This window comes from Podarcis pityusensis (assembly GCF_964106645.2).
Source record: "Podarcis pityusensis genome assembly, chromosome: 15".
Taxonomy (NCBI): Eukaryota; Metazoa; Chordata; class Lepidosauria; order Squamata; family Lacertidae; genus Podarcis; species Podarcis pityusensis.
This window is the reverse complement of record NC_138040.1, coordinates 43,809,302-43,836,947: the sequence shown is the minus strand read 5'-3', so window position 1 is coordinate 43,836,947 and position 27,646 is coordinate 43,809,302. Positions and strand designations below refer to the sequence as shown.

At 43.9% G+C, this 27,646-nt stretch overlaps 1 protein-coding gene across 3 annotated transcripts in view; it reads left to right on the top strand.

The window, feature by feature from the left end:
• PIWIL2 (piwi like RNA-mediated gene silencing 2) overlaps positions 1 to 26,841 on the top strand; it is a 63,411-nt gene extending 36,570 nt beyond the window's left edge. For all 3 annotated transcript variants that reach the window (XM_080982349.1, XM_080982348.1, XM_080982347.1), the window contains exons 17-23: positions 5,350 to 5,451; positions 6,896 to 7,015; positions 7,263 to 7,351; positions 20,308 to 20,413; positions 21,674 to 21,927; positions 23,396 to 23,503; positions 26,098 to 26,841. In XM_080982349.1, coding sequence (XP_080838475.1) covers positions 5,350 to 5,451; positions 6,896 to 7,015; positions 7,263 to 7,351; positions 20,308 to 20,413; positions 21,674 to 21,927; positions 23,396 to 23,503; positions 26,098 to 26,254 — 936 coding nt within the window. In that variant the 3' untranslated portion in view covers positions 26,255 to 26,841. The remainder of the gene's footprint in view (positions 1 to 5,349; positions 5,452 to 6,895; positions 7,016 to 7,262; positions 7,352 to 20,307; positions 20,414 to 21,673; positions 21,928 to 23,395; positions 23,504 to 26,097) is intronic.
• The last annotated feature ends 805 nt before the right edge of the window (positions 26,842 to 27,646 follow it).

Here is a 27,646-nt window from a genome sequence, read left to right as displayed (position 1 = left end):
AAGCATAGAACTCTACTTCTCTGCACATCTCTGAAAGAGCACTAAACTCAGCCTCAGTGGATGAGAGCGCTATCAGACTTTGCTTCTTGGACCTCCATCCAACTACTGAGTTCCCAAACTTCACCACTAGGCCAGACACAGACTTGCGATCCTCAAGATTAGCCCAATCCGAGTCCACAAAGCAAGTCAGTTTCACTTCTCCTTGTGCTGGCAACCTAAGACAAAAGTCTTTGGTCTCCTGCAAATACCTCAGAACTCTCTTGACGCCATTCCAGGCTTGCACACTAGGATTTGAAGCCTCCCTGCTGAGCAGATTGACAGCAAACGCTATATCAGGTCTGCTCCACTGGGACAAGTACAACAAACTCCCTAGAGCTGACTGAAACACTTCAGTATTTTCGAACGCAGCGCGTTCTGCTTGCTGGCTGTCCTTCACAAAACTAGTCTCCATAGGACTTCGCACTCCTGCACAATCACTCATCCTGAACTTCTGAAGCAACTGCTCAATTTTACCTCTCTGGCTGAGCAAAAAACTTCCATCCTGTGCACGCTCAACACTGACACCTAAGATAGGTTTTGACAGCACCAAGCTGTTTAAGCTTGAATCGTTTACCTAGCTTTTTGGCAAACTTCTCCGCCTGTTCATCTGTTTCTGAGACGAAAAGCACGTCATCAACCCAAATCATCACCAGTTCCTGCGAGTCTCCTGATCCTCTAAGGAACAGGCAACTGTCAGCAAGACTCTTCCTGAAGCCTAGCTTCTCCAAAGCTCCATTCAGGCACATGTTCCAGTTTCTAGCAGATTGACGTAATCCATAGATGGATTTGTGCAATCTCCACACAACATCCTGCCTTGAGTTCTCAAACCCCGGAGGAGGAATCATGTACAGCTCCTCCTGGAGATCTGAGTTAAGGTAGGCAACATCCACATCAAAGTGGTTTACCTTCCAGCCTCTCTGTGCTGCACAAGCTAAAAGCGTTCTCAGAGTCTCCGCTCGTGACGTTGGCGAATACACCTCCGTGAAGTGTATTCCCTTCCTCTGAGTAAATCCTCGAGCAACTAACCTGGCTTTATACTGCGGCTCTCCTGCGTCAATGGGTTTCAAGCGGTAAACCCATCTGGAACTCACAGCCTGCTTCCCCGGTGGCAACTCTGTGAGTGAGAACACACCTAGATCTTTCATGGACTTCATCTCTTTGTCCATTGCTCTGTGCCACTTGCCTGCTTCTTCCTCAGGTAAACTCTGAATATCCTCGAAGGATTCAGGTTCACATCTTGCAGAACCTACCCAGACGCCTGAAGCGCCGTATCGATCAGGAGGCCTCCTTGTCCTCGCTGATCTCCTCAGTGTGACACCTGGTGACCCTGCTGCTTCACTGGGTCCAGCTAAATCATCCTCAACTTCAGTGTCTTCCCCCTCTGACCTGCTGCGCCTCTTGGGCCTCACAGCTGGTCCAGCAGGTGAAGAAGGCTCACTCTTTGGCTCAAACTTGACACTTGCCTGAGGAGGTGTTCTAGGTTCCCCCCTCTGAGGGATCCTGAGCTGTCCCTGCCTTGGACTCTGTCCCTCTGGACCGTGGTCCCCAGCTCCAAGTTCCTCCTCCTCCTCGTCTGAGTCATAGAACTGCTGTGGAAGCACGTCTGGATTAGCGTGCAGACGCTTCCAACCAGCTTGCTCACAGAACTCAGCGCTATTGCTGATAACCAACCTAGACTGGTCTCCACTTGGATATGCAAACCTCCAGGCCTTTGAGCCAGGCTCATACCCTACAAAGATCATCCTTTTAGACCTTGGCTCACCTTTCTTGCGTAGAGCTTTTGGAATAAGCACCCAAGCCTCACAACCAAACACACGAAGGTAGTGTACCTTGGGCTGCCTTCCATGAAGTAAGAAATACGGTGTATTTCCTACACTAGAGTTGTACACTCTGTTCTCGGTATGGACCACATATCTCCAGGCCTCCGACCAAAACTTCTGGGGTAGCCCTGCGTCCCACAGGATCGCAGACACAGCTTCCTGCACCGTCCTGTTCTTTCTCTCTGCGACCCCATTCTGTTGCGGAGAGTAAGGAGCGGTCAGTCTGTGGCTAATCCCCTTCTCCCTAAAGAAATCCTGTAAAGCAGAACCAGTGAATTCAGCACCTCTGTCACTTTGAAAACCACGAACTTTGGTGGAAAAGGTTACCTCAACTGCGGTGATCCAATCCCTGATCATTTTAGCCGCCTCCCCTTTCGTTTTCAGAGAGAAAGTCCAAGCAGACCTCGAAAAATCATCAAAAGCAAAGAATACTTCGAACCTCCCAGTGACTCAACAGACATGGGCCCACACAAATCTGCATGAATTAATTCAAAGGGTTGCGTGGTCTGCCTCTCTGACTTTGGATATGAGCATGTCACAACTTTCGCCTGTTTACATGCATTGCAATCTAGAAATTTGTCACAAACATTAAATTTGCACCCTTGTGTCAGCTCTGGTGCTTTCTGGAGAAATCTCCAATTTAAATGAGCGAAGCGTCTGTGCCAAATATGAGAACAACCATTGTGGGGCGCTACATTCACACATTGGCCCTTCGCATCTTCGGTGTCATCCTCTCCTGTGGAAAAAGGCACATTTACAGCAAACAAATTATCTTTAGACTGCACTGTGTACACGTGTTTCCCATCCTTGGAAAAATCACACTTGTCACCTGCAAAAGAAATTTGAAAATTATCAATCAATAGATCATGCACGCTTAACAAACAGTTAGTTAAACCGGGCACTGCATAAGCTTTGACTTCATGCTTAAGGAAAGGACAAAAGAACAGTCCTGTCTCTGTCAGCTTTTTTCTGCTTCCATCTGCAAACTTAACAAACTTCTCAGTTTTTACTGTCCTGCAATTCCTCAAAAGATCAGCAGATGGCACTAATGAATTTGAGGCACCAGAGTCGATGATTATAGTGAGAAAGTCTTGTTGTTTACATTCCTGGGTCGCCAGGGCAACAATCTCCTTACTACCCCCCTCCTTGGGGCTTCTGCAGATGTCCTCTCTGGTTGTCACGGCAACAGACTCCCCCGGCAGGAAGACTTGCCCACGACCTTGACAGCTTCCGTAGATGCAACTCGCTCAGTTGTCATGGAGACTGGACTTGTCTCGGCGTTCCCACACAACTCTGAAGCTGTTATCTCTACTTGCTGCAGGTGGCTGACCTTGAAGCCTCTAGCACTTTTCAGCTTCCCAGGCTCCGACTCACGACGTAAATAACTCTTGGCAGCTTTTGGAGAAAGAGGCGTCTCTGAGCTTTCACTGCTCACTGCCCCCCCACTGCTCATGGGGTCTTCAGGACGTTTTTCTGCACCCCCTCTGAAGGGTAAAGGGCTCTCAACACTTGGCCCCTCTTCACACAGACACGTTGCAGCATCCACACAGCTCCCAGGCTCAGCAAAAGCACAAGCAGCATTGCTGGCAACAACAACAGCAGCAGCAAGAACAGTCCCTTCGCCCCCCCGTGGGGGCTCACAGCACCTCCCAGCTGTGTATCGGCACTCAAGAATGTGGCCGGCACCATCTTGCCTCTGCCTTTCAGATGCAGCCCCTTCTTGGCCCTTGCTTCCCACTCCAGCTCCACAAGCTTCTTGGAGTGCTAGCCAAGCGGCCTCTGGCTTTCTTGCACCCAGGACAACAGGCACCAGATGAGCATCCACACTTTCTGCCAAAAAAGCAAGCACACGCTTCTCTGCTTCATTTTGCTCTGCAGCCCTATCAGCCTCTGCTTTCCCAGCTGCATTCTGTGTGGGGTGAATTACATTCCACAGCTGCTCCCCCACCAGCAAAAGCTCCACTTGAAAGCTCCACTGCAGCCAATTTTGGCTAGTCAGTTTCTGACATGGCAGCTTAAGCTCAAAGCCATGCTCACAGGGCTGAGCCATTGCCTCCCTTCTGTTGGCTTTTCCCAAAAGGTACTCACTCAGCCAAACTGGGCACTCCGGACGTCATGGCTCTTGGCTCCCACTCTCCCGTCAGCCTCCTCCGATCTGCCTCTTTGAAGTCTCCGGCAGTCGATCAAGCTGACGTTCAGCAGATAAAACTTCAAAGCCCTTCCTCACATGCTTCACGTTGACCCATAACCATGTTAGGTAAGAGATTTATTGCTTTACTCTTATCGTCCAGCACACTTCCCTGCACTCCTCTGCAGGTTGTAAAGCAATTAGCAGAATTGCACAGCGTCCGTGTATGAAAGGGCAGTCAGTAAATAGGTCCCACACGTTTCTTCTTTCCTAGTAGCACTTTATTTGCTCAAAAGTAGCATATTTACAGTTCTTAGACACCATCTGATTCAAGTTGCATTTTGCGACCTGTCTCTCTCAGCAGCTGCGTAACTAAGCTGCTTTCACTTTTCACTCAGCTCACAGCATTCCAAGCTGCTTTCGTCACGTCCTGGCTTACTTCCCTTGTAAGCGCCTCCTCTCAGCCTCGAGACACAGAAGGTTAACCCTTCACTACACCCAACATGCTCATGTTTTTTGATGAAATTTTGTGCTGCATAAATACCATTAAACGTTGGTCAATATAGCAGTCAGCCTGCTGTTTCACAGCTTGTACAGTTAGAACATGATTATGCAACTAGAGTATTTCCTGTAAACAATTTTAGCTCTTTCATTATTTATTTTATTTACTGCTTTTACAGTGGTGCCTCGCAAGACGAAATTAATCCGTTCCGCGAGAGTCTTCGTCTAGCGGTTTTTTCGTCTTGCGAAGCAACCCTATTAGCGGCTTAACGGATTAGCGCTATTAGCGGTTTAGCGGCTATTAAAGGCTTAAAGGCTTAGGGGATTAGCTGCTAAAAGGCTATTAAAGGCTATTAAAGGCTTAGCAGATTAGATAAAGGGGGGGGAAAGCGAAAAAAAAATCTCTAGACTCGCAAGACATTTTCGTCTTGCGAAGCAAGCCCATAGGGGAATTCGTCCTGCGAAGCAACTCAAAAACGGAAAACCCTTTCGTCTAGCGGGTTTTCCGTCTTGCGAGGCATTCGTCTTGCGGGGCACCACTGTATATCCCACTTTTTTTCTCCAAGAAGCCCAATGTGGTGTGCATGGTTCTACCTCTCCTCATTTAATCCCTACAACAACTCTGTGAGAAAATTAGGCTGAGAGGCAGGGACTGGCCAAGGTCACCCAGTGAACTTCTTGGCCAAGTGGGGCTTTGAACCCTGAGCTCCCAGGTCCTAGTCCAACATACTAACCACTACACCATACTAGCTCTTATACAGTTCCCCATGATTATAGCATTTAATGTTCTAGTTTTTGATGTGGTAATGTTATTCTTTTGTAAGTCTAACCAGTAGTCCCTCCCCCTCCCATTTTTTAAAGGAAACTCTACAGTTGGTAGTTTGCATTATCACTGGGACTAAAGATGACTTGTATGGGGCCATTAAAAAATTGTGCTGTATACAATCTCCGATACCTTCTCAGGTAAGTCAAATAGTTGACTGCATAATTCTTATGCTGATCATGCTTTGGGCACCCATGCCTACCTGAAGGCTTGCATGATCATCAGATGTGCATCCAGAATCCACCCAACTGCTGGGTCTGCATATGCCTGGAAGGAGGGCAACTTGTAGGGCCCCTTATGGACTTTGTTTGCACCATCTATGAAAGATTCTTGTATTCCCATATAGTACCTTTCTTTAGGAATATTCCTATCTTTCTTTCTTCATGCTGTACTGCTTTTTCATAAACGGGAAACTTTTTGTGCAGTACTGCCCCGGATTGGATACAAAGCGTTGCCCATTGAGACTGCTAAGCAACAACATTCACATAAAATAGGATGGTTCTGTGTAGTTTTCCATCAAGTTTTATTCAATATTTTCCCCACTTAAGCTGCAACAACTCTAAAAGGAGCAGAGGAAAGAAGAAATATAAATGTTTTGGTTTAGAGTATGTTAAGGACTGCCTTCTTCCATATGTTTAGGGAGGTTTTTAATGTTTGATCTTTTATCATGTTTTTAGTGTTCTGTTGGGAGCCGCCCAGAGTAGCTGGGGAGGTCCGGCCAGATGGGTGGGGTATAAGTGATAAATTATTATTATTATTATTATTATTATTATTATTATTATTATTATGTTTATCCCCACATGCTCTGTGCAGCGTCTGAGGGCTTGTTCCAGATTGCCAAAGCTGTGCAAGGTGTCACAGACACTGATGAGGAGCAAGACCTTCATGTTGGTTCCCATCTTGTGAAATGCTCTTCCATATGAAAACCACCAAGAACAGACATTGTATATCTTCAGACTGGTGTATATTGTTGAAAACCAGTTTGAAATCACATTGTGATAACCAGTTCAAAATATCTGCCCTGATGATAAACTGCATGAAGCCAACTTTGCTGACTCAGCTCTCCCCTGTCTCCTGCAGGGGACAGCAAACCACAGAGCAGGCACAGACCGGGAACTTTGCTCTGGTGCCGCGGCCATAAGCTTCTTTTCCAGGCAGGCTGAAAGGTGCTGGGAGCCGAGTTTAAAAAAATAAATAAACCTTGCCACCTTTAAGCCTCTTCTTTCCTCCCTTCCTATTTCCCTTCTCCCCTTCTGTCTCTCACACACCCAAGCACAGAAGGAGGGTTAGAGATCATACTCAGAATAATCTGAAGGTAAGAAAGATGATAGAGAGGAGCTTATTGTAGGTGACTGTTCCTTGGATAGCTCAATTGGTGGAACATGAGACTCTTAAGGATTAAGAGCTCAAGAGTCTTTGGGCAAAAGATTCCTGCACTGCTGGGAGTTGGACTAGATGACTCTTATGGGCCTTTCCAACTCTACACAATAGGCTGGTTAGCGTTCAAATGGAAGGTGGATGAAGGGTGATTGGTTAATGTCTTGCTTGGTGTTAATGGTGCTCAATATGTTCTTCTTCCATCAGGTTATTAATGTTCGAACAATTACAACCAATCCTAGCAAATTTAGGAGCATAGCGCAGAAAATTCTGCTGCAGATAAATTGTAAGCTAGGTGGCGAACTCTGGGGTGTGGACATCCCTCTGGTAAGTTATATAAAAACTTACTTTTACTTGGGGAAAACTTAATTGGTAAGCATACCATAGTGAGACTTGCAGATCATGCAACAAGGTTGCAACTTTGTCTCTTTTAATTCCAGTGCTTTCTCCAGTGCAGTGTTGTTGTTTTTTTAAAAAATCTCTCTGTATTGATTGCAGTTTTGAATTATGGACACACTAACTACTGCACTGCAACGGGATTTTTTTTTTAAAAAAAAATTTTTTTGCTTTCCAGAAAAAGTTGATGGCAATTGGAATGGATGTATATCATGACCCCAGTAGGGGAAAGCGTTCTGTGGTTGGCTTTGTGGCAAGCATCAATCAGTAAGTACAGTTTGTTTGGAAAGACCTTTAACTTTTTGGTGTCTGGGAATGAAAGTCTGTTCCAGAACTATGCTCACTGTTGTGTCCCGAGCAGCCATTGTTAACAGCTGTGGATGAAGATTTGAGTTCCATGTATCCTTTGACCAGTGTTTCAGAAAAGTTTAGATATAGCACAACTACTTTCTCAGAAATCAGGAAATAGCTTCACACATTTCCAAGCCAGGATGAATTCATACCTCTTATGCAGGACTTTTTTTTCAGCCAGCACTCAGGTGAGCATCATTGCCATTCTAAGAGAATGAGGGAGGTGTTCATGATGAGTTACAGCCTCTTTTTCTAGAAAAATAGCACTGCTCTTAAGGCTCCAGTCTCCCTCTTCATGTCTCCACTCCCCTTGCCTGTATTACACTAGAGTATAATAAGTGCCATGGCAGTGGTAGCAGGCTGGAAAGGAAAAGAAATTTCATTCTCCACTCCCTCCCTGTTTTGGATGCAGTGTGGCAAGCATAGTACCCTCTGGTAAATGTAGGTTTGCCATTTTTCAAAAAGTGGAAATCTGGACAGTTTTTGAACTGTTTTTAAGGAAAATTGTCAAAAACGACACTGCAGACACGGGTTGCCATATGTCCAGATTTTCTGGGATGCTTCATCGATTTCCGCCCAGACACAGCTTCCGACCGTCAATTGCCAACTATTTTCAGGAAATTTTGGACGTATGGCAATCCTAGGTAAATGTCTTTTCCTCAAAGGCTATTGATGTCATTTCTGGTAGGTGAGAAGGGAACCACCCTTCCTTCTCTCTGGCACTCCAGCCCAAAAAGTAGGTGGGAGTTAAAAGGAGGTTGGGGCTGGGTAGAGGGGGATCTGGGGGTGCAGAATTGAAGCTAGATAAGAGTCTGGAGGTTGTCATGGTCACTTTGCATTTAAGGCAAGCTCTATGAATGCTTGGGACTTTCAGGACATGGCACTAAATTCATTTTTGAATCTGATACCTGGGATTCTTCTTTTCTTCCCTTTTTTTGCAAGCCCAATATACTGTCTTTTTCGCTCTATGACGCACTTTCCCCCTCCTAAAAAGCAAGGGGAAATGTGTGTGCGCCTTATGGAGCAAATGCAGGCTACACAGCTTTCGCTGAAGCCAGGAGAGCAAGAGGGATCGGTACACACCAATCCCTCTTGCTCTCCTGGCTTCAGGGATAGCCGCCCGAAGCCTCCCGAGCACAGCGAGAGCGCTCCCGCTACGCTCCGGAGGCTTCGTGTTGCTTTCGCTGGAGAGGTGCTGCGTAGCTTTCCCTCTCTGCGCAACGCCCCGTTTCTCCTCCCGCTTTGATGGAGAGGCGCTGAGCAGAGAGGAAGAGAATATTTTTTGTTGTTGTTCTCTTCTAAAACTAGGTGCGTCTTATGGTCGGGTGCGTCTTATAGAGTGAAAAATATGGTAGATTGATACTGGAGTGTGGAAGGGATTTGTTTAGTTCTTCATTTTCAAAATTGTCTTCCGGCTCTGTGATGCAGTTTTCAACAGGAAAAGGGCTAATCTCTCGTCTCCCTCATCCCATGCTGCAATCTGGATCCAGGTTGCATGTCTCCCCTCCTGTAGCTGCTGCTTTTTTCTTTTCTTTTTAAAAGGAACAGCTTTTATGCCTCCGAATACCAATTGCTGGGAATTGCAGATAGCGACTGTTCTGTTGTGCTTAGGTTCTGCTTGCAGGCTTCCCATAGGCCTCTGGTTGGCCACCATGAGAAGAGAGTTCTGGATTAAACTGACCTTTGACCTGATCTAGTAGGCTCTTATGCTTTCATGGGATTCAAAGATTCAGATTCACAGGTTGCTTGTATTTTAATAATCTCTGATAGGGTTTCCAGATGTCCTCTATTTCCCGGACATGCACTCTTTTCCCTGATTAAAATTTCCATCTGGGCAGATTTTTTAAATTGGGCAAAATGTCGGGCGGGGGTTGCTTGTTGTTGTTTGTTTGTTTACAGTAACCCCAGAAAAAAATCCTAGTGCATTAGACTCAGATCTAAGCTAATCTTCAACAGAGAATCACAAAACAGAGCAGCATCTTAAACTAGCTACATACTGTATAAATCCATTCTCTTGTGGCTGACTCACTGGCTCAGCTACGGGATCTTGGAGAAGAAGTCTGAGAAGGCAAGAGGCATCTCCCTGCCTGTCAGCTTGCCAGCTGCATGCGTTGCTGCACTTAGCAGAAAAACACTCCCGGCAGCCAGCCATAAATTCCTTTCTTTATTTTCTTCTGACAAGATTACATGCAAGAATAAACAAAGTGACCCGTCTCTCATGACGCGTTGCTCTAACTACTTTCTCTTTTCCCTCTCCCTCGAGACCAACAGAGCCAACGGCTCAGCCCCTTCCGTTTTCCCCTGTGACGTGGATCCCCCTCTCTCTGAAGCACCCCTTCCTCCCCAGACTCACTATCCTCTTCTCTGTCTTCTGAGGAGGACTCAGTACTGAGCACTGGAGATCGTTCCCTGTATCCTCTAATTCTTTCCTCCCTCGCTGCCTGCAGTTCCCTGACACTGCCCTTCACGAGAGTCCATATGTACATGTTCAACAGTTTAATAAATTGAGATGTGCACACTGATGTTCCCAAAGATGGGAACATGAGTCCCAATACTTTCATGTGGCAAGTAAGAGAGCAAAATGTCGTATGATTATTTGGTTGTGGAAAGTTAAGAACATTGCTACTAGCAATATATCGTAGCTTATATAGCCTACATATAGTAGGGTTATTTAAAATGAAAGTCGTCTTAGCGATCCGTCGTTAAAAGTAGAAGTCCAAAAAGGTGTCCTCTTTTTGGCTCTTCAAAATATGGTAAACCTACCTATCACTGCTTTTTAACTGCATGCCTGACATCTGACAGTGGCTTGTTCCAATTGCATTGATCGCTGATTTGTTTCTAATTCATTGTGCTTATGAGCAGTGTGAACATGTTTATTCGGGAAAGCTTTGGGTGTGAATTTGCATTTGACTGCTGATAGTAGTTGCAGGTGGCGCTGCAGGTGGCGGTTCGAATTCCTGCGATGGGCTGAGCTCCCGTTGCTCGGTCCCTGCTCCTGCCCACCTAGCAGTTCGAAAGCACGACAAAAGTGCAAGTAGATAAAAAGGTACTGCTCCGGCGGGAAGGTAAACGGTGTTTCCGTGCGCTGCTCTGGTTCTCCAGAAGCGGCTTAGTCATGCTGGCCACATGACCCGGAAGCTGTACACCGGCTCCCTCGGCCAATAAAGCAAGATGAACGTATCAACCCCAGTCGTCCGCGACTGGACCTAACGGTCAGGGGTCCCTTTACCTTTACTAGTTGCAGTTAGTATTTTGTCAGTATTGCTTTAGATGACTGTGTGTTGCTCATTTTTCATTATGTTTAAACTTCTGAAGCGAGGTGTCTCTTTGTGATGCATTTCCTTTGGGGTAGGTATTACAAGATAATAAAGATAATAAATGACAATTATTGCCTACCTATATCTGAGTACAGGAGGGCAGCTTGGGCAATGAGTGTACAACTGATGGCTGATACAGTAACTCAGGGCATTTGAATACTTTAATTACTTTTTCTTGGTTTGTACTTTTTCATGCTTTGTAACCCTGTCTTGTTTAACCATTAGTCAGTCAGTCAGTCAGTTTTATTGCACATAGCCAAAGGCTGCCACAATGTACACAGGATCATTCAACAATTAAAAGAAAATATGCTGAATTAATACAAAAAAACTTAAAATATTTATATTATCCAGACATTACCTACTCTAAACAGAGCTATAAAAGTGTCAGGACTGGTCGTTGTCCTCTTCAGATCACCACACAAACGCGTCTTGTTCTTTTATAAAACTTTTTATTGCGTATTAACAAAACATTCTTATAAACGGTTCTTAACTATTCTTCCTCAGAGTCACTTCTTTCAGATACCTTCTGAGCTCTGCTTCTCCGTGACCAGCCACCCTCAAAATGGCGAAGGCGCCCTTCCCTTCGTTTTCCCGCTCTTTTTCCTACCCTCCTGGCTAGAGCTGGCCGGTATCTCCCCTCCTCCGAATCTGAGCTAGAAGTGAACCCTTGCCTTTCCTGGGAACAGCCGGTCCCTCCCTGTTGTTCCTCTTGCTCCCTTCTATTAGATTCACTGCTCTCCCTCCCCCCTTGGGGAATGCTTTCTCCCTCTGAGAAACTGGAAACGTCTAACTCTTCCCTGACATAACCCCCTCCCCTAAGCCCCCCTTCCTCCTCCTCGCTCTCCTCTGTTTCTGAAGGACTGAACCCTATGAACTCTTCTTCCTCGCTATCTGTCTCTTCAAAAATTTCATGAAGATGCCAGTTATGGGGTTTTGGCTTGTGGGGATATTTTCTATGAAATTCTCTCTGCAATTCTGGAACGTTAATTTTTTCTGCTGGTTCCCATGAGTTCTCAGACTCATCTAACCCTTTCCATGCAACCAAATACTGTAATTTCCTCCTACTTATTCTCGAGTCTAATATCTCTTCCACTTCGGTCTCCTCTTCCCCCATCATGGTGGGAAAAGGAGGTGGTTCCCTTGAACTTTGATACTTATGCGCTGGTACAAACACTGACAATAAAGATCTATGAAATACAGGGTGTATTCTCATATTTTCAGGCAAATGAAGCTTGAAAGCGACTGGGTTAATTTGAGCCTTTACTTGGAAAGGTCTCAATCTCCTTGGTTCTAGCTTTTTACACCTCCCTCGTATTGGTAGTCCCTTGGTAGACAGCCATACCCAGCTCCCTACTTGGATGTTTTCCCCAACTCGCCGGTGCCTGTCTGCAGCTTTCTTGTAAGCCTCTTTAGCTTCTTCCAAATCCTCTTTCAATATCTCATGAATGCACCTCAACTCCTCTATCATTTGTTCTGCTGCTGGTACTGCTAACTGCTCCTCTTGGCCTGGGGATGCCCTTGGGTGCAAGCCATAGTTTGCCACAAATGGGGCTCTGCCCGTAGACACATGCATTGCATTATTATACGCAAACTCTGCTAGACTCAACTTCTCTAACCACCCGCTCTGCTGATAACCAGCATAACACCTCAGATATTGTTGTAGTGTTGCATTCGTTCTTTCAGCTTCCCCATTGGTTTGCGGGTGTCTCGCCGACGTGAGGCTTAGCTCCACATCTAGTAATTGCATTAACCTCTTCCAAAATTGTGATGTAAATTGGGCCCCTCTATCTGAAATGATTTGTGATGGCATACCATGCAACCTAAAAATATTATCTAAAAACATCTTTGCAGTTTCCTGTGCGGTCGGAATTTTGGTACATGGTATGAAATGTGCCATCTTGGTAAGCATGTCAACCATCACAAAGATCACTGTTTGCCTATGCGATGACAGTAGATCCGTTATAAAATCCATAGACACCACATCCCAAGGCCTTCCCGGCGTGGGCATAGGTTGCAACAACCCTGCGGGAGCTGCTCTGGGTGCCTTGGCTCGTTGACATACTTCACAACCTCTTACATATTGTGTTACTTACTCCCTCAACTTTGGCCACCAGAACTGCCGTGTGATCTGATACAGGGTTTTTTCTCTACCAAAATGTCCTGCAGTCGGGTTATCATGATGTTGCCTCAACACTTTACCTCTTAATTCACCTGCAGGTACATACAGCACCCCTCTCCTGTACAACAATCCATCTTTTTCTTTGAAACCTTCCTCTTCCCCTCTACCTTTTCTCAGTTCCTCCATTTTCTTTTGTGCAAACTCATCTGTTACTGTCAATCGCTGGAATTCCCTGCCGTCCACTACTACGGCTGCACACCTCCACTGATCTGATTTCAGCATTTCTCGCAACTTGGGAGGTGCTTCCCCTTCCATATGCTCAGGTTTGCGCGATAATGCGTCTGCACGAACGTTTTGATGCCCAGGTATGTACTCAATCCTAAAATTAAACCCAGCAAAAAACTCTGCCCACCTAATTTGCCTTTGGTTTAGCTGTCTAGCAGTTCTCCAATACTCTAAATTCTTATGATCTGTTTGTACCACCACCTGATGTGACGCCCCTTCCCAAAAATGTCTCCACACTTTAAAGGCAGCATGCACAGCTATAAGTTCCTTATCAAATATGGTGTAGTTTTGTTCTGATTGATTTAATTTTCTAGAGTAGAATGCACAGGGTCTCCAGTCCCCTTCCTTGTCCTGTTGCAGCAGAATGGCCCCAATAGCCCTATCAGAGGCATCAGTTTCTACCTTTATACGCTTACTTGGATCTAGGTGCATAAGATATTTTTATGAAGCAAACACCACCTTTAATTTATCAAAGGCCTTCTGTGCTTCCTCAGACCATCTGAATGGCCCCTTGCCTCTTAGACAATCACTCAGTGGCGTTGTGATTTTGGAGTAATTACCTATGAATTTACGATAGAAATTAGCAAATCCTAAAAACCTCTGTAGATCTTTCTTAGTTTTAGGTGCCTCCCATTCCACCACTGCCTGAACTTTACTGGGGTCCATGTGCACCCCTTTGTGGGAAATGCAATATCCCAGGAACTCCACCTTTTGTGTGTGGAACTTACACTTCTCTAACTTCACATATAACCTGTTGGTCCTCAATCTCTCTAACACCTGTGTGACATGTTTTACGTGTTCCTCCATACTTTCACTATATATTAAGAGGTCATCTAAATAAGAGACACAGAACTGATCCAGTATACCTGCTAAGACGTGATTGATGAAGGTTTGAAATACCCCTGAGCCATTTTGCAAGCCAAAAGGCATTACCAAGAATTCAAATGCACCATACTTAGTACAAAAACTGGTTTTCCACTCATCCCCTTCTCTGACCCTTATCAGATTATATGCTCCTCGTAGATCAAGCTTGGTAAAGACTTTGGCTGACCTTACTCTCTCTAAGAGGTCATCTATACGTGGCAGTGGGCACACGCGAGGCTTCATTTGACTGTTAAGGATTCTGAAGTCACATACTAATCTTGGTGCCCCTTCCTCCCCTTTCTTTTTGACAAAAAAGACGGGAGCACCCCCAGAGGCCGTGGACTCTCTAATAAAACCTCTCTGCAAATTCTTTTGCAGGAACTCCCTCAATGCTGCAGATTCTACTTCCGACATGGCATATCTCTTGCTTGGTGGCAACTGTGCCCCAGGGACTAGATCTATCTTGCAATCATAGGGCCTATGTGGTGGAAGTTTATCCGCTTCTTTTTCACAAAAAACATCCTGATAAGCCATATATTGTGATGGAATCTCACTTTCATTCCCCATCAACTTCCCTTCTACCTCTGTTCCCATTACTTCCACCGAGATTTTTCCCTTTTGCCCCAAACAATGTGTCATACAATATATCGAACCAAAAACCAAAGACCTTTGATGCCAGGCAATCACCGGATTATGACGATTGAGCCAACTCATGCCCAGCACCATTGGGTGCCCAGCTAGTTTGGTCACATGAAATGCCCTGGTGTCTGAGTGATGACCCATATCCATTCTCATTGGTGGAGTCTCATAAGTCACTTCTCCTGAAAGTAGCGGTCTGCCGTCAATTGTTTTCACTCGCAGTGGGAAACTCAAAGGTAACAAAGCGATTTTGTGTTCCTGTACCAATTTCTGGTCTATGAAATCTGCTGACGCTCCTGAGTCTAACAACGCCTCTACCTGGACGCTGTGTCCATTGGGTAGTTGTAGTTGCACCTTCACCGTTATTCCTGGAATAGGTGGTTCCGCGTGAGAGCCTTCTATTGCTTCTCCACCCAGCTGCAAGCTCCCATTTCCAGCCGGGGACATTCGTTTCCCTGATGCAGTTCCTTTGGGCAATTGTCTTCTCTCATGTCTGCTCCAGATAGAGACTCCCATCCTTTACGATTGTGACATTGTCGTGCTAGATGCCCTGGTTTTCCACAGACGAAGCCACGTCTTGTGTCTCTTCCTCTCCCTGCATTTCCTCTTACTATGGAAGTGGTAGTCACTGGGAGGGGTCTGGCTGCTCCTAATTCCATGGGCTCTGGCCGCTCTCACTTCCTGGCACGTTGCCCGCTCTGCTCTCTGTACTTTCAATAATATTGTTTTCCCGCCACCGTGGTCGCCATTGTTCCTTCTTTTCACTAGCCCTCCGTTCCACGCGTAGGCTCAATTGCAGGCACGTTCGGACCAGAGAGTCCAAGGAACTAGGTTCTGGCATTTGGGCCAATTGGTCTAAAATCTCATTATTCAGTCCTTCCCTAAAAAGGGCTGCAACTATTGGGGAATTCAGATCCCATTTTAATTTCTGCACCAGCAAACTAAAGTTGGACCAATAAACTCCCACAGTGTCTTTTCCTTGTCTCATTCTCAACAGCTGCCTAGCTGTGGTTGTTTCATGCGCAGGGTCTAAGAAAATCGTGTCTAGATACTGCAGAAACATTTGTAGATTTCCTAGGGCGGCATCCCTTCGAGATATTAGGGGTATAACACAGTCCTTAGCCCTCCCTTCCAAGAAATTAATCATATAAGCAACCTTCTCTTGCTCAGATTGAAATTCTTTATCCTTTATCTCAATTATGTAAGAAATTTCTGTCTTGAAAGCCATGTATTCAGAGCTTTCTCCCTTGAAGCTACGTGGACATACAGTAAATGTTTGACTCACTCTATCTCCCCGCGTCGCTTGCAACATGGTTCTATGTTCTCCCAATGCTGCTGATAGTACGTCGACTTGACTTTTCAACTGTAAGTTCTGTTGCCATAAGTCCTGTAATGTTAGCTGGAGCGCTGGGGTTTCTCCTTGCCCAACTGGCGCCACAGCTCCCTCCATTTTGGCTTCTCCTTCTTTACATATAGTGAAGAGGCGCAGAGCAGAAGGTATTCTGTCAGGACTGGTCGTTGTCCTCTTCAGATCACCACACAAACGCGTCTTGTTCTTTTATAAAACTTTTTATTGCGTATTAACAAAACATTCTTATAAACGGTTCTTAACTATTCTTCCTCAGAGTCACTTCTTTCAGATACCTTCTGAGCTCTGCTTCTCCGTGACCAGCCACCCTCAAAATGGCGAAGGCGCCTTTCCCTTCGTTTTCCCGCTCTTTTTCCTACCCTCCTGGCTAGAGCTGGCCGGTATCTCCCCTCCTCCGAATCTGAGCTAGAAGTGAACCCTTGCCTTTCCTGGGAACAGCCGGTCCCTCCCTGTTGTTCCTCTTGCTCCCTTCTATTAGATTCACTGCTGTCCCTCCCCCCTTGGGGAATGCTTTCTCCCTCTGAGAAACTGGAAACGTCTAACTCTTCCCTGACAAAAAGTACCTTAATATACAGGTTAAGACACTAAACAATAAAATTTATATGCTAAAATCACCACATGGCCACTAATATATTAAAAAATAATGTTAAGTAATACAATGTGCAATTATATTCAGAGTTTGGTGATAAAGATAGAATATAGCTTGATGTAGATAAAAAGGTAAAGGTACCCCTGCCTGTACGGGCCAGTCATGTCCGACTCTGGGGTTGCATGCTCATCCCTACAGGCCGTGAGCCGGCGCCGTCCGAAGACACTTCTGGGTCACGTGGCCAGCGTGACGAAGCTGCTCTGGCGAGCCAGCACCAGCGCAGCACACGGAAACGCCGTTTGTTTACCTTCCCGCTATAAAGCGGTCCCTATTTATCTACTTGCCCTTAAGAGTGCTTTCAAACTGCTAGGTGGGCAGGAGCTGGGACCGAACAACGGGAGCTCACCCCGCCACGGGGATTCGAACCGCCGACCATACAATCGGCAAGTCCTAGGCACTGAGGTTTTACCCACAGCGCCACCCGCGTCCCTTTTCTTGATGTAGATAGGGTCAAATAAATTCATCTCCTTTACAGTTGGTGGCTATCTTGGCTATATAATTTGCTCTAGTTTTCCTAGCGGCAGTTGCAAAGAGTGCTACACACCAGGTTACATACTTATCTATGTCTGTGAGGAGATATAAAATCATGTCAGAGGTGTTCTGGCCAGGGGACCTTGTCATTATATGTGCTAAAAATTGTTCTCTTGCTTCATTATATAAGGGGCAGTGCAAGATATAATGCATAAGGTCCTCTAATTCAGGGCATCCCCTAATGCAAACACGTTTGTTTGTTGGTATGCCTCTGTGTCTCCCATCTCTATAAGCAGAGTTTATTGTATTTAATCGGAACTCTGTAAAAGCTTTCCCAAGTTGTACAAAAGTCAATTCATTGAAATAAGGTGTATGTTCGTGGACCTCTCTAAGTTTAAAATATAATGGGGTGCATGTGGATGTGTACATAGAGTTTAGGTCATTTTTAGTTGCCACTGCCCTTATGGGTCATTTGAAAATATTTTTCTGGGAATATAAGGAAAGTTACTTGATCTCGGTCATTGAGAGGTCATATTTGCTCATCAGTTGGGCAGCGTGATGTGCCCATTTTTTAAGGGGTAATCCATTCGAGAGCTCAATCAGGCATTTTTTTGGTAGCTTAGTGTTGTCCATCTGTTGAATTCTAAACCAGTAGCAGAGGATTCTTTTATCTGTTTGGCTCTCTGTGCTCAACATACAAGTTTCCAACCTAACCATGGCAGATTGCATGTCTTTGGGTAAACCTAAAAGGATTCTTAAAAAATAATTCTGTGGGGATTCCAAACCAGAGACATTTGAGGTACCCCAAACCTCTGCACCATATAAAAGCTGGGCCCTTGATTTTGCTTTATAGATAAAGCTGGGTTAACCAGATTTCCACCTTTACAAGCAGCGAATTTCAAAATAGCTTTTGCTGATTTAAAGGCTTGCAATTTAATATTGGATAGCTGTATATTTAATATTGGATAGCTGTATATTCCAAGATAGTTCATAGCATAGACATAACCATTATGTCTATGCTACAAATAGTACCCGTCACTGCCTTCCTCGCATTCACATACCTATGGCTTATTTATCTTGGTTTTGTTTGACAGTGATCTGTAGTTGTACATGGACAACTGGTCATCAGATCCCGTTTGGTAACATTTATTTTGCAGAATTTTGTATGACCTTTTTTAATTATTATTTTTAAAGTACAACTTCTTATAGTCTACTCATGGGAATTGATTCATAAAGGTCTAACAGGAATTGGGAAAACAAATCAGTCTTCTCTTTTACACGTCATTTTAAATTCTAAGTTTGGATTTTTGCAATGAGCTTTCTGGGGCTGCCCTTCGGGATGATCTAGAGGTTGTAGCTAGTGAAAAATGTAGCTTTTACTGTTCACTGGGCATAATATCAGCATTGTATTAACCTGCTGCTGTACTGGCTGCCAACTAGCTGCTGTTATGTTCAAGGTGCTGTTATTAGTGTACAGAGCCCTATCAAACTAGGGACCAGAATACCTAAAAGGTTGTCTCTCTTGGCTGATCACTCCATTCTTCAAGAAAGGGCATTCAGCAGATACCATCCTATCAGGAGGTTCGTTCTGCTATAGGGCAGAACAGTAATTCTGTATTAGAATTACGCCTAGCCTTTGGAACTCCAATTACACACACACACACCCCAGTTGGAATCTGTGGTAGATTTGAATTTATTTTATTAATGTATTGTATACATGTATGTGTTTATTTGCTTGTTTGCTAATGTATTGAAACTTTTTAATTGCTTGTCACCCAAAGGGTCTCCAAGTAACTTACAATGAAAACACATACTGTACATTATACCATAGAAGGAGAGGGGGAGGGCCATATAACACATCAATATTCTGATGGTGTTTCCTGCTTGGCAGGGGGTTGGACTCGATGGCCCTTGTGGTCTCTTCCAACTCTATGATTCTATGATTCTATTCCATGCAATGTATTGGGGAAACAAACAAACAAATCCACCACTCCCAGAACAGTGTTTTTGTTTTTTGTAAAAAAGCAGTACACACACAATAAACAAAAGAATATTCCCACCCACTAGCAGATAAAAATAAAGCCTCAACACCCAACATCCTATTTCCTAGCCCAGAAATCATTCACATCACTCTTCCATTGTCTCCTGAGACAAATGGATGCCAGCAACATTTTTTAAATCCCCACCGAGACGTCTGGCATCAAGGTCAGTAGGTGGGTCCTCCAGGGATGGTCTGGTGTCTCCTCTCCTTCCAGGGAGGACCAGAAGCAAAAGCAAAACAGAAATATGGTAAAACTGTTCTCTGCTACCTGCTCTGCAGTTGTTCCATCTGCTGCTGCTCTCTTGCTGCTGGTGGCAGGGCGTAAGACTGATGTGTCTGCCTGGGAATTTATCCTCCCACCCAGCTGTCTGGTGTCAAGGCCAGTTGCTGTAAATTGGGGTGAGGCAGGGGGAAGGGTAGGTCCTGCAGGGATAGTCTGGCATATTGTTTATGTGTTTTAATTGTTTTTATATATGCAGTTGTTCCTGTCCTTGCATATACAACTGATTTTTATGTTTTGATCATCTTCTAAATCACTTCAGGATCCCTCATGGAAAGAGATTTGAAATGAAATAATAATTGTAAACCACCATAAAGAGCAATTATGGTTTAAAGATGAATGTGTAAAATGTTAGTGGACAAAAAGAAAATTGTAGCTGATTTACTCCACCACCACTGCAGCTATAACTAAGGTTTGTTCTTTGCTAACCACTCATGGTTTAGAGAGAGACAAATCATGAGCCCCTGTTGGATAGCACTAAGTCAAACCAATGCTTATTTCTGGATAGTGCTTTGAGAGCAGGGGAGGAGCAAAGCAGCTAAACTTTTCTTCCTGTGCATTAGCAATGCTTTTAAAGCCCTAGTTCAGCTTAACTGTGTCTTAAAGCGATGTGCAAGCTGTGCTACTCAGATTGTAAATTTAGGTTGTTTCTTGTACTATTGAATCATATAATTGCAGGAATATTAAACTACTAAAAGATAAGGAGAGAGGACCTGAGTATTGTTAGGGCACTGATAATTCTGAGAAATTACCAGAGTTTGGCCTAATTATTAATAATTAGGCTTTGTGTCTTGAATTAAACATTAGCATTTAGTCCTTTTTTTCTTTCTACCACCAGCACTTTGACAAGATGGTACTCTAGAGTAGTATTCCAGCTGCCTCATCAAGAAATTGTAGATAGCCTGAAGGTCTGCTTGGTGGGTGCCCTGCAGAAGTTCCATGAGGTGAGGAAAACACAAGTTCTTTTCTGGCAGGGATGAACTACTGAGGAAAGCCTGACCAGGCTAATAACTTCCTGTACTGAAAAGAAAAATTATTTATTTGTGCTGGTCCTGAGATACCAATATGGTTGTCCTGCACACTGGTGTCAGGTGCAGTATCTTACCAGTAGGAAAAGCCATCTACCCTTGTTTAGTGGGCTCCTGGCCCATTGCAGCGCTGCTTCTGTAGAATCCCACTTGTACATGAGGGGGAGAGGGTGGGGTAGCAGCCGGTCTTCGCCGCACACCCATATGGTCTTATCTGATTGCAGTGCTGTAGGGTGTTCACCTGGCTCCCCACCCCACTGCAGTACCCCTGCTGCTAGGATAAGCCCACTAGCAAAGGGAAGGTTGCCGGATGCCCCTTGTGTGACCCCCACCCCCCACCTCACTGCTTCAGGGCAAGCATGATTACATGTGAGGCTGAGAATAGCAGCTTCAGCAGTGCCACAGCTGGGTGGAGCAAGTGGCGGAATGCATGTTGGGGGACGGACCACTGAGGGTAGCCTGCCTAGGCCCTTCAAAAATTAGAGGTGCAGCTTTGCTTTTGCTACTTTCTGAAATATAGATTCCAAATTTTGGGCAGGGACCTGTTTATATTGCTAATATTCTCTAGAATGTAGGTAGTGCCCTATACAGTGGTGCCTCGCAAGACGAAATTAATCCGTTCCGCGAGTCTCTTCGTCTAGCGGTTTTTTCGTCTTGTGAAGCAACCCTATTAGCGGCTTAGCGGATTAGCGCTATTAGCGGTTTAGCGGCTATTAAAGGCTTAGCAGCTTAGAAAAAGGGGGGGGCGAAAAAAATCTCAAGACTCGCAAGACATTTTCGTCTTGCGAAGCAAGCCCATAGGGAAATTCGTCCTGCGAAGCGCATCGAAAAATGGAAAACCCTTTCGTCTAGCGGGTTTTTCGTCTTGCGAGGCATTCGTCTTGCGGGGCACCACTGTAAACTCAAGTAACAAGTGCTGTTCTTTTTAATGGAGAGGTATAGTCACAGGAGTAACTTTCCGCAGTCTCCATACAACTTACTCTTTTTGAGTTTTTTGCAGTCAGCCATGGCACTAATTATCTTGAATGAGAGCAGAAAGGGTTACAAATAAAGACAGTGCATTTGTGTCTGTATACTGGAGGTATCTAGAGTGCCCAGAGGAGATGTTTGCCTGAGTTATCCAGGTCTCTCTGCATATATTACAACATCTTAACCTACATGTTTGGTCTCTTGAAGGTGAACCACGATCTCCCTGAAAAGATTGTAGTTTACAGAGATGGTGTATCGGATAGCCAGCTGAAAATGGTGGAGAGCTATGAAATCCCCCAGCTAGAGAAATGCTTTGAAGCTTTTGAGAATTATGAGCCTAAAATGGTGGTGATGGTTGTACAGAAGAAAATCAGTGCCAACATGTATTTGGCAGCCACTGATCACTTCTCCACTCCGTCTCCGGGTACAGTAATAGACCACACAATCACCAGCCGAGATTGGTGAGTGAAAAGCAGTCACACAGCCCTTTCTCTCCATATTTTCACAGGCTACTCTGCTCTTTTTGTAAGAAGAATTTGTTGCTTATAGTTGATTGATTTAGATATTTGCCACAGTTTAGTGCAACATGAATAAATTGGAATGAACATTGAGTTTTGCATGCTTCCTCCTTCCATGTGGGTGGGGAAGGATCTTGAAAGTTTCTGCTTCTAGCCTTCGTTATACATATATCATGCAGACCAGGAACTGTGTTTAATCTTAAATGTGGTTCACGTCAAACAGACTAACTTCAGTAACTGGTTTGAAGTTGGCTTGTTTGAAACTAGACAGTTAATGTCAAATAGAGTTGGTTGGTCCATATGACACAACAGTCCATTACTAAGTCAAAGCTTTCAAGCTTCTTGTCCCAGCCACTTGTGAAGAGGGGAAAGAGGAACATGTGTTTATTCTTGCTCATTGACATTGTGTATAGCATGTTTGTGTGTAGGTTCCTTTGCTGAAATGATCTGTCTGTTTTCTCAAACTGTTAAACCAAAATGTACTCTCCTGTAACTTAAGTCCATTAAATGAGTCTGTCCTTTGGGGCATCCGAGAAGTCTTTACTATCTTCTGTGTGACAGCCCTTGGAGTATTTGAAAGATGCTTTGGTTTTCCCCCTCAGTCTTCTCTTCCCTCCAGTGCTCTTAGGCTTTCCTCATAGGGTTTGTTTTCCAAACCAACACTTGAAAGTCTTTGTTGCCCTCCTCTGAACCCAGTTCCATCTTCCCACCACCATAGAATAAATCAGGTGAAATGTGGCATGCTAGAACTATGTAGTCAGGTTACATAATGTACCTCAATATCAACTTTTACTCTTTAATCCAGAGGTTTCCAGTCTTTGGCAATAACCCTTCTGGAGTTCTTCATTGAACATCTTAAAGATTTGTGTATGAAACTTCTCACTAGGTTGAAAATCTTTAGGTGGTTTCCTTGGCAGACTAGATACTATGACACCCTCTGTCTTCCTGGTATCTGTGCCAGTCAAACTGGTGTTCATCTCTGCACTCTTTCCCTTTTTGATAGAGGAAAGAGCCATAAATTTAACCTGATGGGAATAAAAAGCTGCTCATCGGCAGCTGTGACAACAAGTTGTAAATTACTATGCCTATGTGGCTAGATATCAAATTTTCCTCTGGGGAAAAAATAATTTGGGTTTAACCAAGCTACCTGAAGAGCATAGTGCTTCTCAAGTCTACCAGAATGCCTCCAAGCCAACCAGACAACATGGCCAGGCACATGGGAAGTAGTGGCCACTGGTCAGTGATTTCCCTCTCCCTTAAGGGCTGTACATGACAAATAACCAGTCTTGCAATGTGATCAACAGGTAAATGTGTTGCTTGTAAATAAAAAATATATCTTTATTGATATGTATTGTATAGATATATAAAATTATATATATATTGATAGCATTTTTAAAAAAATTATTCTTAGGGTGGATTTTTACTTGATGGCTCATTATGCACGACAAGGTTGTGGCATTCCAACTCACTATGTCTGTGTAAGAAATACTGCCAACCTCAGTCCTGACCACCTGCAGAGGTGAGTGCATTTCATGTTTTAGATGTAACCTCTTAATTCCTCTTAGGGATTTGTGTGTGTGTGTGTGTGTGTGTGCTTTTAGTTCACATGTACAGAAAGTAATATATAAATATTTATATCATTACTTTTTAAAAGATTAGAAATCGGGTGTTTTCTCATGTCTTGCCATTGCAAGTATTATACTGCTGCTCTGATAGTGAGATGGTCCTTTGACTAGGGTGAACAGTTGAGTGTGCCAAATAATGGCTCTAAGGATAACCCATCTGGAGGCTTGGGCTTTGACTAGCTTGCTGTTGGTGAGGATATGCTTTGCCAAAGTGAAAGATCAGGGGCTCACCTTGTGCCAACTTTAATGTCTTTCAGCACCAGCCATATTCTTTTGGTTTGTTTTCTGCTGTATTTTTTGTGATTTTAGATGCTCTAGGTCCATGGGGATGATTTGATTGCTCCCTTTATTATATTATTACATCATTTTGTCTGATTGTGAATCCCTACTCCAAATAGTTGTCCTATTTTTGTACATCTTCTGGTTTTATTGCTTTTGTTCTTTTTATTTCTTTTAATTGTTTGTTGCTCAGATAACTCTAATCATAGGATGACTGATACATGTAGTAAATTTTATAAAACAAATGTCTAAGAAATTAGAGTTGACTTCTGAACCTTTACTCTGCTAAACTGAGGGTGGGGAATCTCTGATCTGTGGGTCAGGGTGTTCAAGTTGGCCCGTGAGGCCATTTCCCCCAAACCACACCTGACCATCAGCTGGTGTCATTCAGGATATCATTTGATAGGCAGGGTTAAATCCTACATTGACTGTGCAATCCTACACCCAGTAGCCAAACAGAGCAGGATTTAACTGTCATTGAACCCTGCTCAGTTTTGCAAGGGGTTTGCACAGAATCCCTTGCAAAATCAAAGGGGCAAAAACCATCTTGCACCTGCCATTGTAACATCAGGTGATTGATAGGTAGGCAGCCCCACCCACCTGTCAAATAAGGCTGCTGAGGCTGATCCTGATAGGGGTCAGGCCTGTGGAGTCAGAAAGGTTCCCCACCCCTGCCCCGAGCTATCAGAGTAAAAGAGGTGGCTCAATAATGCTTAACACTGAAGCTCCTAAATTAATCATCCTGTCTGAACAGCAGGTACCTTACCTGGCACTGCATTTTACTCTTTCACATCTGTCGGCCTCAGTTTGGCTGAGATCCTTGTAGAATCATTTCCAGAAATACTTTCCTTGCTTGGAATTGAACTGGAAGACAGCACTCTAGTTGCACATGCTTCTCTCGTCTTCCTCCCTGTACCTATGGATATTGGAATGCACATTGGATAGCAGTGGAGCAGTATATTCATAGAACTAACCGTGGCCATGATCCTGAAGTTCTTAACCCTATGATAAAGTGACTGGTGTTGCCCAGAACTGAATTGGATTAAGTATGGAGAAACTCTGATTTGAAGATCACCAGAATAATGTGAATAATGAAAATATTATATAAAGTGTCTTTCTGATGAAGCACTGTACAAATTAAACCAAACTATAGGTTCTTGGATCTAGGGGCTCCACATAGCGCCTAAAGTAGTTATCTGGTATAATTAATGGCACTTCTTAAATCTGACAACTTCTCCTGTCACCTCTTAAATGGCCCCTAAAATATCCCCTCTTTCTCCCTTGCTTCCCACTTTGCGCATCAGTACTGCTTTTGCCACCTTCTCCCTTGTCCTTTGGGTTACTCCCCCATTACTTTTTCCTTCCCTTTTCCCTTTGTGTTTCTTGTTAATTGTAAGCAGAGCTCTGCAGCTTTTAATTCCAGGTGCAGGTATGCAGGTTGGGTTTGATTTAAATCACAATTTAAATCACTACTCAGTAAGACTTGATTTAAATCATTTTTTTACAGAAAGACTCATTCTTGCTGGTAAAATCTTAATATTCACAACCAGATGAAGGCTTCATTTTTGGAATAATAGTTTTTTACAGTTATATCAAAAATTACTGATTTGGTTATACTATTAGAAATACATAGACAGATAATTATGAAATTATTGTGAGGTTTAATAAGTTAACTTTATATTTGGACAATTTTTCTGCTGTACTTTATTGGAAGGAGAAAAATAATCATTTTCTTAATAACAATTTAGACAATTCATTTAACTAAAACAGTAATATTATAGCATATTTATCCATGTTTGTTAACCAATGTGGTTAAACAATCTAAAAAAAACTTAGACTGAGTTTTAGCACACATGTAAAACTTAAAACAAATCCTTATTTCCTGATGAATAGCCTTTGAACTATAATGTAACTTAAATAGAAAACTATCTTTAGAAAGATTTTTCTTCCACAAGCATTTTATTTTAAAAATCTGATTTAAATAAAAAAAATCTGATTAAACTAAAAAAAAATCTGATTTTTTAATTTTAAAACATTGTTTTTTATCCACCCTGCAGGTATATTTTCCTAGGGCTTTATCAGCACAGTCACTGTTAAAGGTCAATCCTTCCTTCCAGAACGGGGGGGGGGGGCAGAGTTTCCAGAGAATAAGGTTGATATTCTGTTGGGGGGGGGAATTATCCTCTCTCCCTCCCACCTTTTTTAACAGGCTGACCTTCAAGCTTTGCCACATATACTGGAATTGGCCAGGAACCATCAGAGTGCCAGCTCCTTGCAAGTATGCTCACAAGTTGGCCTTTCTCTCAGGTCAAATTCTACACCATGAACCAGCAATTGAGCTCAGTGAAAAGCTCTTCTTCCTATAGTTTCTCCAGCCAGTTGACTCCAGCCAGGAGCATGGAGAAGGCAGTCCCCCAAGGCAGAGATGAGGAGAAAATCTCTTCCTGAATCACCCTGTTGGACAGCACATACTGCCCTTGGACCACTAACACACACGTGAGCTCTGCAGTAGCTGTTAGCGTCCTCAGTCCTATGCATGTTTACTTCAAAGTGAATACCCAACTATTCTTCAAATTTCAGCAGTTTGTAACAAGTAATAAATGGTAACCTAATTTCAGCAAAATAGCTAATAACTGGCAACTATTTTAACTTGGTGAATATTGCCTGGAATTTTCATTTTTGTGTTATTGTGTATGTTCAGTTAATACATATATTGCTTTTGTTTTAATAGGTGGTTATAATACTAGAAAACTTTTTTAAAAACAACAACCCATGGACATTCCCCAAGTATCTAAAGATTTTTCAGTTGGATTATTTAAAGGTTTTTTTCCTATAGTTATATACTTTAACCTTAATACTATCATGTTCTTTAAAAGGAAATGTGTCTTTTCTCTCTTTTTGTTAAAGGTAAAAATTCCTGTGTTAGGCTGGAATAAAAACAAAACTTTCTATATTTATCTGGCTGAACTAACTTTATGTAGTCTCCATACCACTAAATGCCTGTTTTTGCAAGTTGCTCTGTATTAACTATGTAGATTGTGAGTTGTTTAACATAGTTAAATCTCTGAAATGAAGAATATTTTCAACTGGATTTCAGATGTATTGGCAAAGATCGAGGCGGGTCGGGGCTGCTGATTCTTCTAGACCTGTCAGCAGCCTTCGACATGGTCGATCACGAACTCCTGGACCACCGCCTTGCCGACGTGGGGATCCAGGGCACAGTCCTTCAGTGGCTGCGCTCATTTCTCTCTGGTTGGGGACAGAGGGTGGCGCTTGGGGGGGGGATTGTCAACGCGCCACTCCTTGGAGTGTGGAGTGCCTCAGGGTGCTATACTCTCCCCTATGCTTTCCAACATCTTTATGCGCCCCCTCACCCAGCTTGTCCGGAGTTTGGGGTTGGGCTGCCATCAGTACGCTGATGACACCCAACTCTATCTGTTGATGGATGGCCATCCTGACTCGGCCCCAGACACACTGATCAGATGTTTGGAAGCTGTGGCTGGATGGTTACGTGGGAGCCGGTTGAAGTTAAATCCTTCGAAGACAGAGGTCCTTTGGCTGGGACGGGACGATATGGGATTGAGGGGGCAACTCCCATCTCTTGCAGGGGCACAATTAGTGCCAGCACCGTCCGTTAAGAGTTTGGGTGTAATCTTCGACACCCCCCCTTTCCATGGAGGCGCAGATTGCAGCTATAACAAAGGCGGCATTCTTTCATCTCCGCCAAGCTAAGTAGTTGGCTCCTTACCACTCTCGCC